The 13,982-nt window shown below is 40.3% G+C and overlaps 1 protein-coding gene across 3 annotated transcripts; it reads left to right on the plus strand.

The window, feature by feature from the left end:
• The first annotated feature begins 1,725 nt into the window (after positions 1-1,725).
• Positions 1,726-12,722, plus strand: ampd1 (adenosine monophosphate deaminase 1 (isoform M)). Of its 3 annotated transcripts, XM_056384859.1 has the most exons (16): positions 1,726-1,762; positions 3,991-3,999; positions 4,869-5,034; positions 5,225-5,378; positions 6,474-6,639; positions 6,734-6,953; positions 7,195-7,324; positions 7,945-8,139; positions 8,520-8,651; positions 8,779-8,942; positions 9,061-9,187; positions 9,430-9,593; positions 9,857-9,977; positions 10,935-11,108; positions 11,923-12,033; positions 12,323-12,722. In XM_056384859.1, exons 1-16 carry the CDS (start codon positions 1,741-1,743, stop codon positions 12,476-12,478), a joined length of 2,211 nt encoding a protein of 736 aa, XP_056240834.1. In that variant the 5' UTR covers positions 1,726-1,740; the 3' UTR covers positions 12,479-12,722. The 3 variants fall into 3 exon arrangements, with proteins under 3 accessions (XP_056240834.1, XP_056240835.1, XP_056240833.1); XM_056384860.1 differs by lacking the exon at positions 1,726-1,762 and having other exon boundaries at positions 3,991-4,012; XM_056384858.1 differs by lacking the exons at positions 1,726-1,762; positions 3,991-3,999 and adding an exon at positions 4,595-4,652.
• The last annotated feature ends 1,260 nt before the right edge of the window (positions 12,723-13,982 follow it).

The raw sequence follows: 13,982 nt of genomic DNA on the forward strand, positions 1-13,982 counted from the left end.
AACAAATGAAAATGCATTCACCTCCAGTCTAGTGTGGTGACATAACAGGGTTATTTTAAATTCTAATGCAAATAAAGGTAAAACTTTCTGCATTTTAAGATGCTGTAAATGAACTGATACTGGACATTTGAGCGTTTGAAACCCCCCTCTGATGAAAATCAAGTTTTTATCCTTGTTAACACCCACATGGTGTTTTTTATACAACACAAGACATATTATGAGCAAAAGAGTCTGTCAACAGCATGACTGCATATTTCCACCTTTAACTGCAGTGAACCAATGACAGTCTCATAAAAACAGATTCAGACAGCCCGGGTTTTCGATACATCACAAACCTAACGAACCATTCCTGTCGACTTGTGGGGACCGGGTGAAGGGGGTGCTAAATAAACTTGAAACTTTGTCAGTACAGAGAGAGAGAGAGAGAGCGAGAGAGAGTTAGCATTAGCACAACCACCAACACTGTGTTAGCCACTGCCAGTTACAAGCTATCAAACAATATAAACAAATAAAAGATGCTAACTACGCTAACAGTTCTGACAGGATGCTAAGTGCGCTAAACGCTCTGACAGGATGCTAACTACGCTAACCATTCTGACAGGATGCTAAGTGTTCTGACAAGATGCTAACTACGCTAACCATTCTAACAGGTCGCTAACTACGCTAATCGTTCTAACAGGTAGCTAACTACGCTAACCATTCTGACAGGATGCTAACTACGCTAACCATTCTGACAGGATGCTAACTACGCTAACCGCTCTGATCCGTCTGCTAGTCTCTGGCTCTGGTTTCAACAGACTCCTCATCTGATTCATTCTCTCTGATGTTTCCTCCTGTTTCACTTTTTATGTGGGAAAATCATGTTAAAATAAACATGGATCATAGCAGAGTATTTTTACATAGTTTGAAATATGTCTGGAGAGGAACGTTAAAAAAAAGAATCTGATGACGATATATCAGCGGTCGGTCCACCACTGCAGGGTGCAGACAAAAATCTCCCAACAACAATTAGCGGATTCTTATGAAACTGGATACAGACATTTATAGTCCCCAGATGATGAATCCTAATGACTTTAGTGACCTACTCACTTTTTCTCCTGGCAATATCACTATGTTTGTGTCTTGAGAACTAGGCACAGACATGACACTTTAAATTGTCCATTACCCATCAGCAGCATTTGTATTTTGTGCCTCATGCTAATTAGCAAATAATAGCATGCTAACATGCTAAACTAAGATGGCTAGCAAGGTATATATTATATAATATTTATTATTTTCTTGACACTTTCACCCAACAGCAACAACAATAACCTTTTTTTTTTATCTGTTGCATTTGCATTGTATAGAATTTGTGTAGTGAATCTGCTCAAATTAACTCATGAGCAACCATCTGAGCACCCACCTACCATGTGTAGAGCAACTTGTAGAGCTATCAGGGTGTTATATAATACAAAGCCCCTCACACACACACATACCCGTCTCTTTGTCTACAATCTGTGCCTGTCAGTGAGCCCTGGGTTGCACATAGACAACTTAAAATAGAGTTGGACACATATGAGTTCCCCGTTACATCTAGGCGTGTCCCATGTGGACACAGCAGGTTCTGGTTACACGTGAGGCAGAGGGAGCTTGATATTGCACTGCCCAAGCTCAGGGCTCCACACTTCCCTACTACAGTGGTCCAGTGGCTGACCACCTTTTACCAGTCCTCAGGGAGCATTTCTCAGGAAGAGCGTCACCATGCCTAAAGTCTTAGTGCCAGGTGAGTGTGGGCAGAATGACTCTGGGGCTTAAACGTGCAAAACTGGACCTTTGTGTCAAAATGCCACCCTCATGTCTGTTTGTTGAGAGCTATGGAAAGAATGGAAGTGAGAGCTCCCAAAACTTTTTTCAAAATGCTTTGAATGTATATCATGTGTAGGGGTCACACTCCTTCCTAATGCAGAATATCAGCAACTGTTCAGATAATAAACTCCCATGTGTTTGCCAGTGCGGCTGTGTCTCTTTAAATGGATGCTACTGACAGCTTTAATGACAGGTTCACTAGGGTTGAAATGCATATAGTTCCACTATGGAGTACACACCAGTTAATGTATAGGCATCACAAGGAGTCATCCTCCCAGAATTGGACATTTCCTTTAAATAAAAATACTGTTAACCTTCACATTTCCTTTGTGTTTTTTGCTTGAACTAAACTGCAGATTTTTGTATATTATTCTAATTCCAACATCTAAATAAGTTTCTCAAGCTCAGCTGTAAGGATTCATGTCGTGTGTATGAGCTTCAGTTAATGAAAATGTCAGGAGGTTTCATTAGATGGAGGTGATCTGTCATCAGATTCTCGCAGGTCAAGCGCGACATGCGGTTTGCATTGTGTTCCTTCTTGTAGCATGTCCCCAGTATGAAGAGCTCTATCATTACCGCTATGCTGTTGTAATGGTTGCTAATTATAGGCTTACCTTCACCAGGGCCACAAGGCCACTGGCAACTTCTTCAAAGGGGGAAAAAATAGAAATGCAATGGTCCAAGCAGCTGCCGCCTGAAGAGCTTGATTTCACAACTGATAGGCTTGTATTGATTTCGCAGGTACTGGCGGGGAACGTGTCTGAGACTGTTTACACTTGTCGTGACAACAGAGATTTCACACCAGTTTTGCCACGCAGGCACATTTTTATTTTATCAGCCGGAGCAGGTGTGTGAGGCTGACAACAACTGTGTTACGCTCAAACTGATCAAACTCAGATCAGTCTAATATTAAAGGGTCAGTTCAGCCAAATCACAGAAAACATAATGCTTATCTTAACTGCTTATCTCTAAAGGTATTTAGCCATGCAGAAAGTTTTGTTTATTTACTCAGGTATACAAACCAGATTACTTGGATTTAATGTACAGAAACATTGTCATGAACGCTGCACATTCACAGAACTGGATGACTTTCAATGGGACTATTTTTTTTTTTTTTACTAACGGAGGAGTCCCAATAATAAGCAAAGCTCAATTGTTTTGATGTTGTTGCTGCTCTGAGACATAACCACACTTGTTTTGTTTCCCTCTAACCTGGACACTCCCACACTGACTGGGATTTTTTGCTAACTCACCAGAGGGAGGAAGTAAGTATGGAGCTGGGGAATATTAGCAGAGAGTATGAGAGACAATGTGAAGCATTACAAATGCATGGTTTACTGTATGGATGTGAGATAAGTCACATCCCCAAATATTCTTTTTCCAAGTGCACTTGAATGCAACCAAGTAAATTTGATCTTGGTAAAGGAATATCTGTTCCTTAGAAATCAGAAAGTGATGACATTTATTAATCCGGTGTTCACATTTGATATCAGTTCTCAGTTTTGTCTTGATGCTGATGCTTCACAAACACGGCATCACCAATCAAAACTGAACTGAAAGTGAACATTTACATTAATAAATGACTTTTTTCCCAAGTAGCTCGCCGACTCTTCCGCCGTGGGAATGCTTTTTAGTTGCCAAAGCAGCACCCAATCAAATACGTCATTGACCTTCAGACTTGTTTGACTGACCCAAAGGATGGTCACAAACGAGGGGGGGGACATATTTTAACTGCATCTTCACATGCGTGGAGACGTAAAATCGTCTCTGCGTGTGTCATGAAGATGCAGTTACCAGGACTTCTTTCCAGCTTTGGTTCAATATTTGGTTCAGCTAAATTCAATTTAACAGTCATGCGTCCTCTCCATGATCCATCCTTACACTGTATGTTAACTTAATCCCACTTATCCATTTACATTCACACTCCTATTTCATTGCTTACAGTATATCCTCGACATATACTGTTGCATGTATTTCTAATCTATGCTCTATATTGTAAATTTACTGATAAATATTGTATTATAACTGTTCCTCATGTACCCGTACTGCAGTTCCATATAACATGTTTTAACCCATGCTTTTCTAACACTCTCTTTTTTTGGGTTTCATTTTGGGTGACGCTACTCTCTTGCTGGGCATATTCAGGTCCACAGAGTAAGTATGGAGGGTGAGAAACGGAAACCGCCATCACTTAAGTCGTGTGATATGTGCCGTACTGGAACATATCACATATTGGAGTAGAAAGCCTTGGCTCTTGGCTAGTAAGTGCATGTAACAAGTAGAGGTTGACCTAAAGAGCAGTTATCTGTCGCAGGCGTCAAGTGATGTCACTCCTGTACATGCGTGTATTGTCCATGTACTGTATTGTAAGTACTGTTGTTCATAGCTTGGTTCATAACTCCAGTCATGTTGGACTTTGACCCTCTTTTCCTGTCACTTTTTCAGCATATCGATGAATTCTGATCAAATCCGCCTCATTTACATCCATTTAGAGCCACTAACATCCTGATGATGGGGTGCAAAATGATTATAAAATGCAAAACAAACAATGAAAAATGATAAGAAAACTGGGTCTGGAGTTGTACCGTACATACCATTAAGAAAGGTTTTGCTTATCTACTATCTTGTATCCGTATGAGTCGAGCTGACTGTGTGTCTCAGTGCTTCATCACTGTAGTTCTTCTATATGCATGGGACTTTGTGTTTGCAGCCCAGACCGGAGGTCAGAGTTGCAGACGTGTAGTGTCTGCGTCAGTCTTTGGTCATGTATACAACGCATGTGCTGGAGTCTGTACACGTCAGTTTAGGTAAGGTATATGCTTTGTATGTTATAGATGTAGTACGTCATGTGCAGAATTCATTCTTGTAGCCATTGCAGTGATAATCATGCGATGTAGAACAGCACTCAAGTTCTGTTTGTGACTTGCTTCGAAGCCTGTTAAGTTTGGTGCTGCATGATGCCCCCGGGGAGCAGAATCCATTTCTATCCTTAACAAGAACGTGCTTTTGCTTTTGTCTGACAGAGACTGATGACAAGATGCGGGCCTTCGCGGAGGAGGTCTTTGCGTCTGAGACCAAAGACGAGAACATCCGCGATGAGATCTCCATGTTTGATGTGGCTGACGACTGCCCCATCATCCACCATGAGATGGCCCACCATCTGCACACTGAGGATGATGCTGAGAAACGGTAAAGACAGATGGTTATTTATTGTGATTGACCATCTAAGGACTGCTAGGTTCTCTGAAAGAACACTGCAATACTATAGGCCTACCTGATAAGAACCAGGTATATGAGAGAAATTTGATTGGCTAACATTGACAAACATTTTGACAGTGGATGAAGCCATCCACTAAACCTCACCTCTCCTTATCCACAGCAAGAGGCTCCAGCGCAGCTGCACCATAGCCATGCCCGGAGGTGCTGCTAAGGCAGCTGCCTCCAAGGTAGTGTCCATGAAGGTGGAGACGCCCACCTACCTGGAAGTGCCTGACTTCCAGAGAGTGGCCATCATTGGAGACTACGCCTCTGGGGTACTGTGTACTGTGTATTGTGTATTGTGTTTGGTTATTTCAGAAAAATGTCACTGAACATCTCTGTTGACTGAGCGAAGATTGAGTAATTGTTTTAAAGTTTCCTTGTTATTTTACAAGTAAAACTTATTGATTTAATTCCACAGAACCTGAGAGGTAAAACATTTTGTTAAATGTTCCTTTATCAGCGTTAGCAGTTTGTTTTTCATTATTCATCACGTAACTTTTCTTGAACCCTAGAAAAGGTTTTTGGAGAGGACGCTAATATGAAAGTTAATTTGATTAGTTTAGTGAGTGCTCAAGAGAACATTGATTCAATCATAATTTCAAATTGGAAGAAGAAGAAGAATAAGAAACTTTGAGTTGACTTGATCTGACTAGTTTGACATTTACCGCTCACTGTCCGTTCAGTGTCACAATAATAACCAGCTCCCAGTTAGCTTAGCTTAGCATGAAGACAGGAATAAAAAGGGGAAGCTACCCTGGCTCTGTCCTGAATGGACAGATATGAGAGTGGTGTCATTGAATGCTGGGCAATATTTCCCTGTTCTTTTATTTAAACAAAGTTAATTATAGAATATTAGTTGTTTTCTTTGAATTTTTAGTAGCAGTCTTTAAACGATCTCCTCCTATACTACTGCATGTTACAAAAAGTTCCTTAACTAGATTAGGAGTCGAGTTGATGCGGATACAGGAGGTGTTTCAGTGACTGTGTGTCTATGGGTCAGTGACCTCAAATCCTCCCTCCCATGAATGGAGCTCATCTGAGAGCAGGCCGGGGGGTTTGGGTTTCATGGTTGTGGGGTTTGACATTTACGAAGAGAGAAACACTTTGGAAGAGCTGATTGTTATTTCTGCTTTAGCTGACTTAAAACTGCATGTTTTTCTTCTCGGTAGCTGATGACATAACATAATGCATAATATCACGTTGTGCAAGCGACACTGTAATGCAAAATGTCTGAAAAACCAGGAAAATAAGTAATAATTAATCTTCTTATCTCAATATAAACTTAAATAAATGTGTTTATTTAAGATCTTTCTTTTTGCTCAGATTTCATTAATCAAATGTTGTTGCATCATTTATCTGGACTTCAGGTGACCATGGATGACTTTGAGCTGTCCTGTAAGGGTCTGTACCGCGCCTTGACCATCAGGGAGAAGTACATGAGGCTGGCCTATCAGCGCTTCCCACACACGGCCTCCCAGTACCTGCGTGAGATCGAGGGAGAGAGCTATAAAGCTGAGGATCAGCTGCAGCCAGGTGTGGAGAAACGTGGTCATAGACCTGAGGTTTACATAAATGAGCATAATTAAACGTTATATATGTCATATGTATATCTTACATACATCCTCAGTCTTCACAACTCCTCCAAAGAATGGAGAAGACCCCTTTGACGCCAAGGACCTGCCAAAGAATCTGGGCTACGTCGCTCGTATGAAGGACGGTGTCATCTACGTGTACAACGACGCTGCAGCTGCTGACAAACATCAGCCCAAAGACCTGCCCTGCCCTGACTACAACACCTTCATCGATGATATGAACTTCCTCATTGCTCTCATTGCACAGGGCCCAACGTGAGTCCGTTTCCTCTGTTTTCAATGTTAGAATTGAAATATCTCACTTTTCGAAAATACCCCTGCATGCACTGCACCCTTATCCAGTTTCTGAAAAATGTGTGTCAAGTATTTACCACTTTCAACTGGTGACTTGTTGGCCTTCTTTTAGATGACCCCCCATGGTTGTCTGGGCTATTAAATCATCAAGTCACTTCACAGTGCAGCTCATGTGTCAGTATGCCCTTGTATTTTTTTGCAGTAAGACTTACACCCACCGGCGTCTCAAGTTCCTCACATCCAAGTTCAACGTGCATGAGATGCTGAATGAGATGGAGGAGATGAAGGAGCTGAAGATGAACCCCCACAGGGACTTTTACAACTGTAGGAAGGTAGCCATGAACAGCGTTTTTCTTCTGCTTCTAAATTTGCCTAAAACAAAAAAAAGATATAAAGAAATAATGCAAAATCAATTTGAAGCCTATACTTCTTGCCATCTTCATTTGGAAAATACATGCAGTATGGATGCAATTCCCTCAAAGACAGGATTTTTATATGAGGGGAAATTGTAAAATGCATCTTCCTCCATTGACTGATCTTAAATTCTTCACACAGACTTTTAATGAAGGTGCTGTACAGTAAATATGAGAAATGTAGGTACAAATCGGATTCAATGATTGTTTTGTTTTATGTGTGACATAAAACATACATTATGTTTATATAGAAAAAATTGGAAACAATAATCCAAGAGTGAAAAACTTCCTTTGAGTACACTGAATGTCAACATTTTATAAAATTAAGTTTTATCATATTAATTTTAAATATATTCACATGTACATAAATGATGAGATGAATATTAGACCTCCCATTTCCCATTTAGTTTTCTATTATTTTCCTCACTCACATGCACCTTGTGTACGCACTCGGCTCCCTCTTGTGTCCAAGCCGAGTTATTACATCACAGAAACCCTAAACCTCAACACTGGCTCACTTCATCCCCTTCCCATTCCAGGTCGACACCCACATCCACGCTGCCGCCTGCATGAACCAGAAGCACCTGCTGCGCTTCATCAAGAAGTCTTACCGCGTGGACGCTGACCGCGTCGTGCACAACCTTAAAGGCCGGGAGGTCACCATGAGGGAGCTGTTTCAGACGCTCAACCTGCACCCCTATGACCTCACTGTGGACTCACTGGATGTGCACGCTGTACGTAACCTGGTGGAAGTAGATTACATGTGAACAGAGTTACCGTGGATATAAATTGTAGGATTGTATACATACTGGTAGGCGACACAATAAATGTATTGCATCCAAAATGGCCTGTCAGGGACCATGTCATAAACCAATCATTTTACCACTGTGTAGAAAAACACTATAAAAACATAAAAACCTCAATCAGGATAACAAATATCCTGTTGAGAGAAAATTTGAACATCTCAAGTTTGCATAAGAAATGACCTTTTTTTTCTCAGAAATCAGCATTATTGTGATATTTGCTTTTAGAGCGCATGGATCCGACTGTTCCATCCCCGGAGTCAGCCGTTCTTCATCTAAATCTCTTTTCTTGTGTCTGTGTTTCTCTGAAGGGCAGACAAACCTTCCAGCGTTTTGATAAGTTCAATGCCAAGTACAACCCCGTGGGAGCCAGCGAGCTGCGCGACCTGTACCTGAAGACAGAGAACCACATCAACGGAGAGTACTTTGCCACCATTATCAAGGTTAGTCTCTATGTAAAAAGATATTCTGCCGGCTGAAGATCAATATTACTCTACTGACATCCATACAGTATGATAATACAATCATGGAAGTTTGATCTGAGCCTGTTTTGACCTTTGTGTAAACCAGGAAGTAGCCAGTGACCTGGAGGATGCTAAGTACCAGTACGCTGAGCCTCGTCTCTCCATCTATGGCTGCAACCCCAATGAGTGGACCAAGCTCTCCGGCTGGTTCGTCAAGCACAGAGTCTTCTCCCCTAACCTCAAATGGATGATTCAAGTACCCAGGATCTAGTAAGTGTTCGGTTTCTGCTCTTTCCCTCATGTAATCTGGAAGAAAAGCTGCAAAAGGCTTGAAAGGTGCCTAGAATCCAGATTTCATTTACTTTATTTCCTTCCTCGTCTGTCTCAGCGACATCTTCAGAGGCAGGAACTTCGTGCCCCACTTCGGCAAGATGCTGGAGAACATTTTCCTTCCCGTGTTCCAGGCCACCATCGACCCACTGTCCAACCCAGAGCTCAGCATCTTCCTCAAGCATGTGAGTCAGAAACAGTCATAGCAGCTCAGACACAACACAGACATAAGAATCAATGTTATCTTCGCCAAAGCCACGAATTAGGTTTATAATTGTAGGAAAGAAACCAAAACATCGACATGAAAGTGGGCAACTGACGTGACCAGACGTCTGGATAGCAAATTAACAGAAGATTTTCATTTGCAGGAAAATAAATCTTTGCTGAAATGTATGTAAAAATCAACCGTTTGCCTCCTGGTGTGTAGGTGACAGGTTTCGACAGTGTGGACGACGAGTCCAAGCACAGCGGCCACATGTTTTGCACTAAGAGCCCCAAGCCAGAGGAGTGGGACATCGTCAAGAACCCCTCCTACACCTACTACATTTACTACATGTATGCAAACATCGCTGTGCTCAACCAGCTCCGCAAGTAAGTGACGTAGTTTCCATACACACAGGTTTGTCTTTGTTTGTATTTACTTTAATGCAGGAATATGATTATTAAATACTTGTTGTTTTTTATTTTGAGTTGTTTCCTCCCACTTTGTATCCATATCCCTGATACTTTCACCTTTTTCTTTATACCTCTGTGAATACTCACAGTGAGTGCATATTTGACGATTACAGGACAAGTTCCTCTAAGAACATTTCTCCTTTCTGTAATATAATACTTGTTTGTCCTCTGCTCTCCAGACAGAGGGGGATGAACACGTTCATGTTCAGGCCTCACTGTGGTGAGGCCGGTGCCGTCACCCATCTGCTGGCTTCCTTCATGACCGCTGACAACATCTCTCACGGCCTGAACCTCAAGAAGGTCAGTCCCCTCTCTCTATGAGGCAGCTCGGATGCAGCGTCTCACTTCACACTTTAATTCAGCTGTACACACACACACACACACACACACACACACAAACACACACAGTGTAAAATCATTTACACATGATCAAACACTAGTTCTAGGTGTCAGACTAGAGGAGCCCTAACTTAAGTTTCCATGCACCTAAAACACAATATGACCATAATAAGAAAAGATTGATGTCATTTCTCTACATATATCTTCTTTAAGGCACATTGGAGATAGATTCATTAAGTTTGGGAAGACACATGCAAAGTGAAGTATTTACATATTTTCCCCATACTGTGTCTTCTGTAATTTCTACACCCAGTTCCTGAACACCAACAGAGTAATAACCTCTCATAATGTTGTATAAGGCACTGACTGGTGTGTCTTCCATGCTGGAGACATTAAAACCACTTAACAAAGAATTTTTTTCTTGATATAACCTCATATCTGAAAGTACCAAAATACGTCCTTTAAGGTTATATTGTATTTTCACGCTCTCTGAATAAAGGACCATAAAGACCCCAGTCATAAAGAGGTCCGAGAGGGAGTAAAAGCCCTTTTAAGGTCTAAAGTTTGAAACCCAGATCTGAAATGTTAAGTAACACTTCAGGTTTGCTAATAAGAGTGGTCGTTATCCTGAATCTTACTTCAAAACCTTAAATTTCTTTCCATTTATTGGGTTTAGTTATTGGGTTATTGCACCAATCTTTAACTGACAGCAGGTTTTCTAAAAGAGCAAATTCGTAAAGGGGATATTTGGACAACTGCACAAGTGATATACTAATGTCTTGCAGTTAATACAATAGTTATTGCCCTTTAAGTATTTAAGTCCAGAAAACAAGTCAAAATTCCAGGCTTTGACAAATTGACAGTTGTACATTGACTTGCCACTGATTATCTCTATCTTTCTCTCTCTTACACCACCAGAGCCCTGTGCTGCAGTACCTGTACTTCCTGACCCAGATCCCAATCGCCATGTCCCCCCTCAGCAACAACAGCCTGTTCCTGGAGTACGCCAAGAACCCGCTGCTGGAGTTCCACAAGAAAGGCCTGGTCGTGTCTCTGTCCACCGACGACCCCATGCAGTTCCACTACACCAAGGTCTGAGCGCATGGACAGAAGGCCTTTGATGAGACTGTAGACAATGGTGCACATTGTGCTGCGTATAATGGGCATTGTATTGTGTACTTATTGTGGACTTATGCATTTTAGTTTTCGTGTTTATATTCCACAGGCAAAGTCGTTTACAGCACATCCAAATGAAAATACAATGGAATAGGTTTTGAATGAACGCTCATTGAAAACACATGCACAGGCTTCATACAGAGATGTAATATATGACATTTATGCCCCTATATCAGGACAGATGTTGCCATATATGTCGCCTATAAGGGGATAAATTATTATCAAATATGATATGATGATATAAATATCCAACATATATGAAATACCCGCAGTAAAATGCAAGTTTATCAAAACAACATACTTAAAACATAATTTAAATTGTATATGTTTATATATGATTTTGTTATTAATTTCTTATTAATTTGAAACATACATGTCTACATTTTATATTTACTTATATAAAATCAACATATGTTGACAGGCTTTGGGATGGATATACTTATGTAACATATGTCTACAACTTAAACATACATACTAAACTGTCAATATATGAATTTCCAACAGGTTTCATATGTCATTTTTACATACATAGGCTATGTATAGCTACATGTATGTACACATGTAGGGGATTTTACTTCATATGTACATATATTTCATATATGGAAATTCAATACATGTAGATATATTACATCTGTGTATGGGTAATGTCATATGTAGAGCATGCAGATTTAGATGTGTGCAAGATTAACTGCTTAATGATGTTGATGACATGTGACCTTAATGTCCACAGGAACCCCTCATGGAAGAGTACGCCATTGCAGCCCAGGTCTTCAAGCTCAGCACCTGCGACATGTGTGAGATCTCCAGGAACAGTGTGCTGCAGAGTGCCATGTCTCATGAGGTAATGGAGAGCTTTAAATATGGTATAATTTAAATAAACACGTTTAATAAATATCCAGTAAGATTTTTCTTTCTTTTCATATTGGCAACATCATTGGTGAAAATCTGTATTTGTAGCGGTGCTTCTGCTTCTGCTTCTGCATCTGATAAATACACTCACACTAACCCTATCCTCACACTGTACAGACTGCTCTTAAATCATAAAATAAATAATAAAGTAAAATACATCATGTTCCGTCTAGAGGTGATTTATACTCACACTATAACGTGCTGGTTCTTTTCTGCTTCAGGAGAAGCTGCACTGCCTGGGTCACGACTACCTGAAGGAGGGTCCAGAGGGCAACGACATCCGCAAGACCAACGTGGCCCAGATCCGTATGGCATATCGCTATGAGACCCTGTGCTATGAGCTCAACCTCATCAAGGAGGGCCTGAAGACTGAGTAAACACACTCAAAATACGCCCCATTAAAACTCATCTTTATCATGGTGTAGAAAACCTTTCTAAATTTGTTTTACACAGTAACTCTTAAACAAGTGAATCGTAAAGAAACCGGCCTTCTAACACACTGATGTTCTCTCCTTTGCAAGAAGAAACTTGTACATCTTAATTCTAATCGTCATGTACATTACAGTATATTGGGTAACATCATGTATGAGAATGAAAAGAAATAAAATGTGAAAAAACAAATGTTTCTATGTGTGGTATTTGCATCTCATAATTTAATCAGTATTGCATCACAACACTATTTATTTGACAGGATCGTCAGACGTTCCTCATAACCCTCTGACCTGTGAGTCTTGCTATGACTTATCCATCATCGTGTTTCTTATACTGTCCACTGTGCACTGAAAGAAGTTTTCAGATGGATGTTGATTCCTTTAGAAGTTTCACTGTATAACCACTTGAGCTGTATCAGCAGGATGGGAACATCAATGTGCATCAGTCATGCAAATTTAATGAAGTTATGAGTCTGAGTTGTTGCATAATGCATCGCTTGTACCATCACCTTTTGACAGAGCCTCCGTGATGTCTGCCATTTCCAATAAAGACACACCGCTCATATTATTGAACATCCTAACTGGAATGGCAAAGTCAGCATTTTGCATATCTTAGCAGAACCTTGTTCTATGGCTGAGATATATTTCGAGGTCATGTCTAAAGAGCAAAAGTACATCACAGAGTTTAAGAGTAATATTCCCTTGAGGTTATAGTTTTGTGGCCTATATGATTTGTTAAAATGATAGTTTTCCTGATAAATGGCACCTGCTGTAAAATATACATTTATTCTTACATCAGTTTGAGTTTGGTGAATCAAATGATGTTTTAAACGCTTTCAACGCTTTCAATCATTCTCACGGGACTTTATGAATGAAAATAAAGCCCCGGTCATGTTCATTAACTTGTGGAGTGGCGCCGGTGCCGTTTATAACACAGTGTCTATATTTCCCAGGACACCTGAAGACAACAGTATTTGTTCATCGTTGACAGCTGCAGGAGTTGATATGATGACGTCTTCCCTCCTGAATCGGGAGGATTCAAACACTTTCACACAGTCTCAGTTGCGTCAAGTTCGATGGAAACCCGGAGAGTTAAACCGGAAGTCAGGTATATTGTATAATAAACTGCTGTAAATTATAGATGTAACAGATTTGGTATTACTCTACGATTAATTGTGTATATATTCCTAAAAAAATAAAAAAGATAAACATTTACTTACAAGTAGGCAAAGTAAGGTTTCGGGTAAGCTTATATTGCTTTAAATAAATAATAAAAAAACAATAAAAAAAAATAATAAATTATTGTTTACTACCATCAACTGCTGTGCAGTTTGAACTGACCATATTCTAAATAGCAATTAATCACTAAGTTATTATATAAAGTGTGAGTTAGAAGCCCCAGTCCTCTGTTGATTTTATATTTTTCATTTTATTTTTATTTTTCATTTTT

Source organism: Seriola aureovittata, chromosome 9 (assembly GCF_021018895.1).
Source record: "Seriola aureovittata isolate HTS-2021-v1 ecotype China chromosome 9, ASM2101889v1, whole genome shotgun sequence".
Lineage (NCBI taxonomy): Eukaryota > Metazoa > Chordata > Actinopteri > Carangiformes > Carangidae > Seriola > Seriola aureovittata.

What these genes read in the sequence shown, in the direction of transcription:
- ampd1 (XM_056384858.1), top strand. Translation starts at nt 4,610, where the DNA reads ATGTATACAACGCATGTGCTGGAGTCTGTACACGTCAGTTTAG. An exon ending in TGAGGATCAGCTGCAGCCAG is followed by an intron (nt 6,640 to 6,733) that starts GTGTGGAGAAAC and finishes ATACATCCTCAG; the next exon opens with TCTTCACAACTCCTCCAAAG. An exon ending in ACGGCCTGAACCTCAAGAAG is followed by an intron (nt 9,978 to 10,934) that starts GTCAGTCCCCTC and finishes TTACACCACCAG; the next exon opens with AGCCCTGTGCTGCAGTACCT.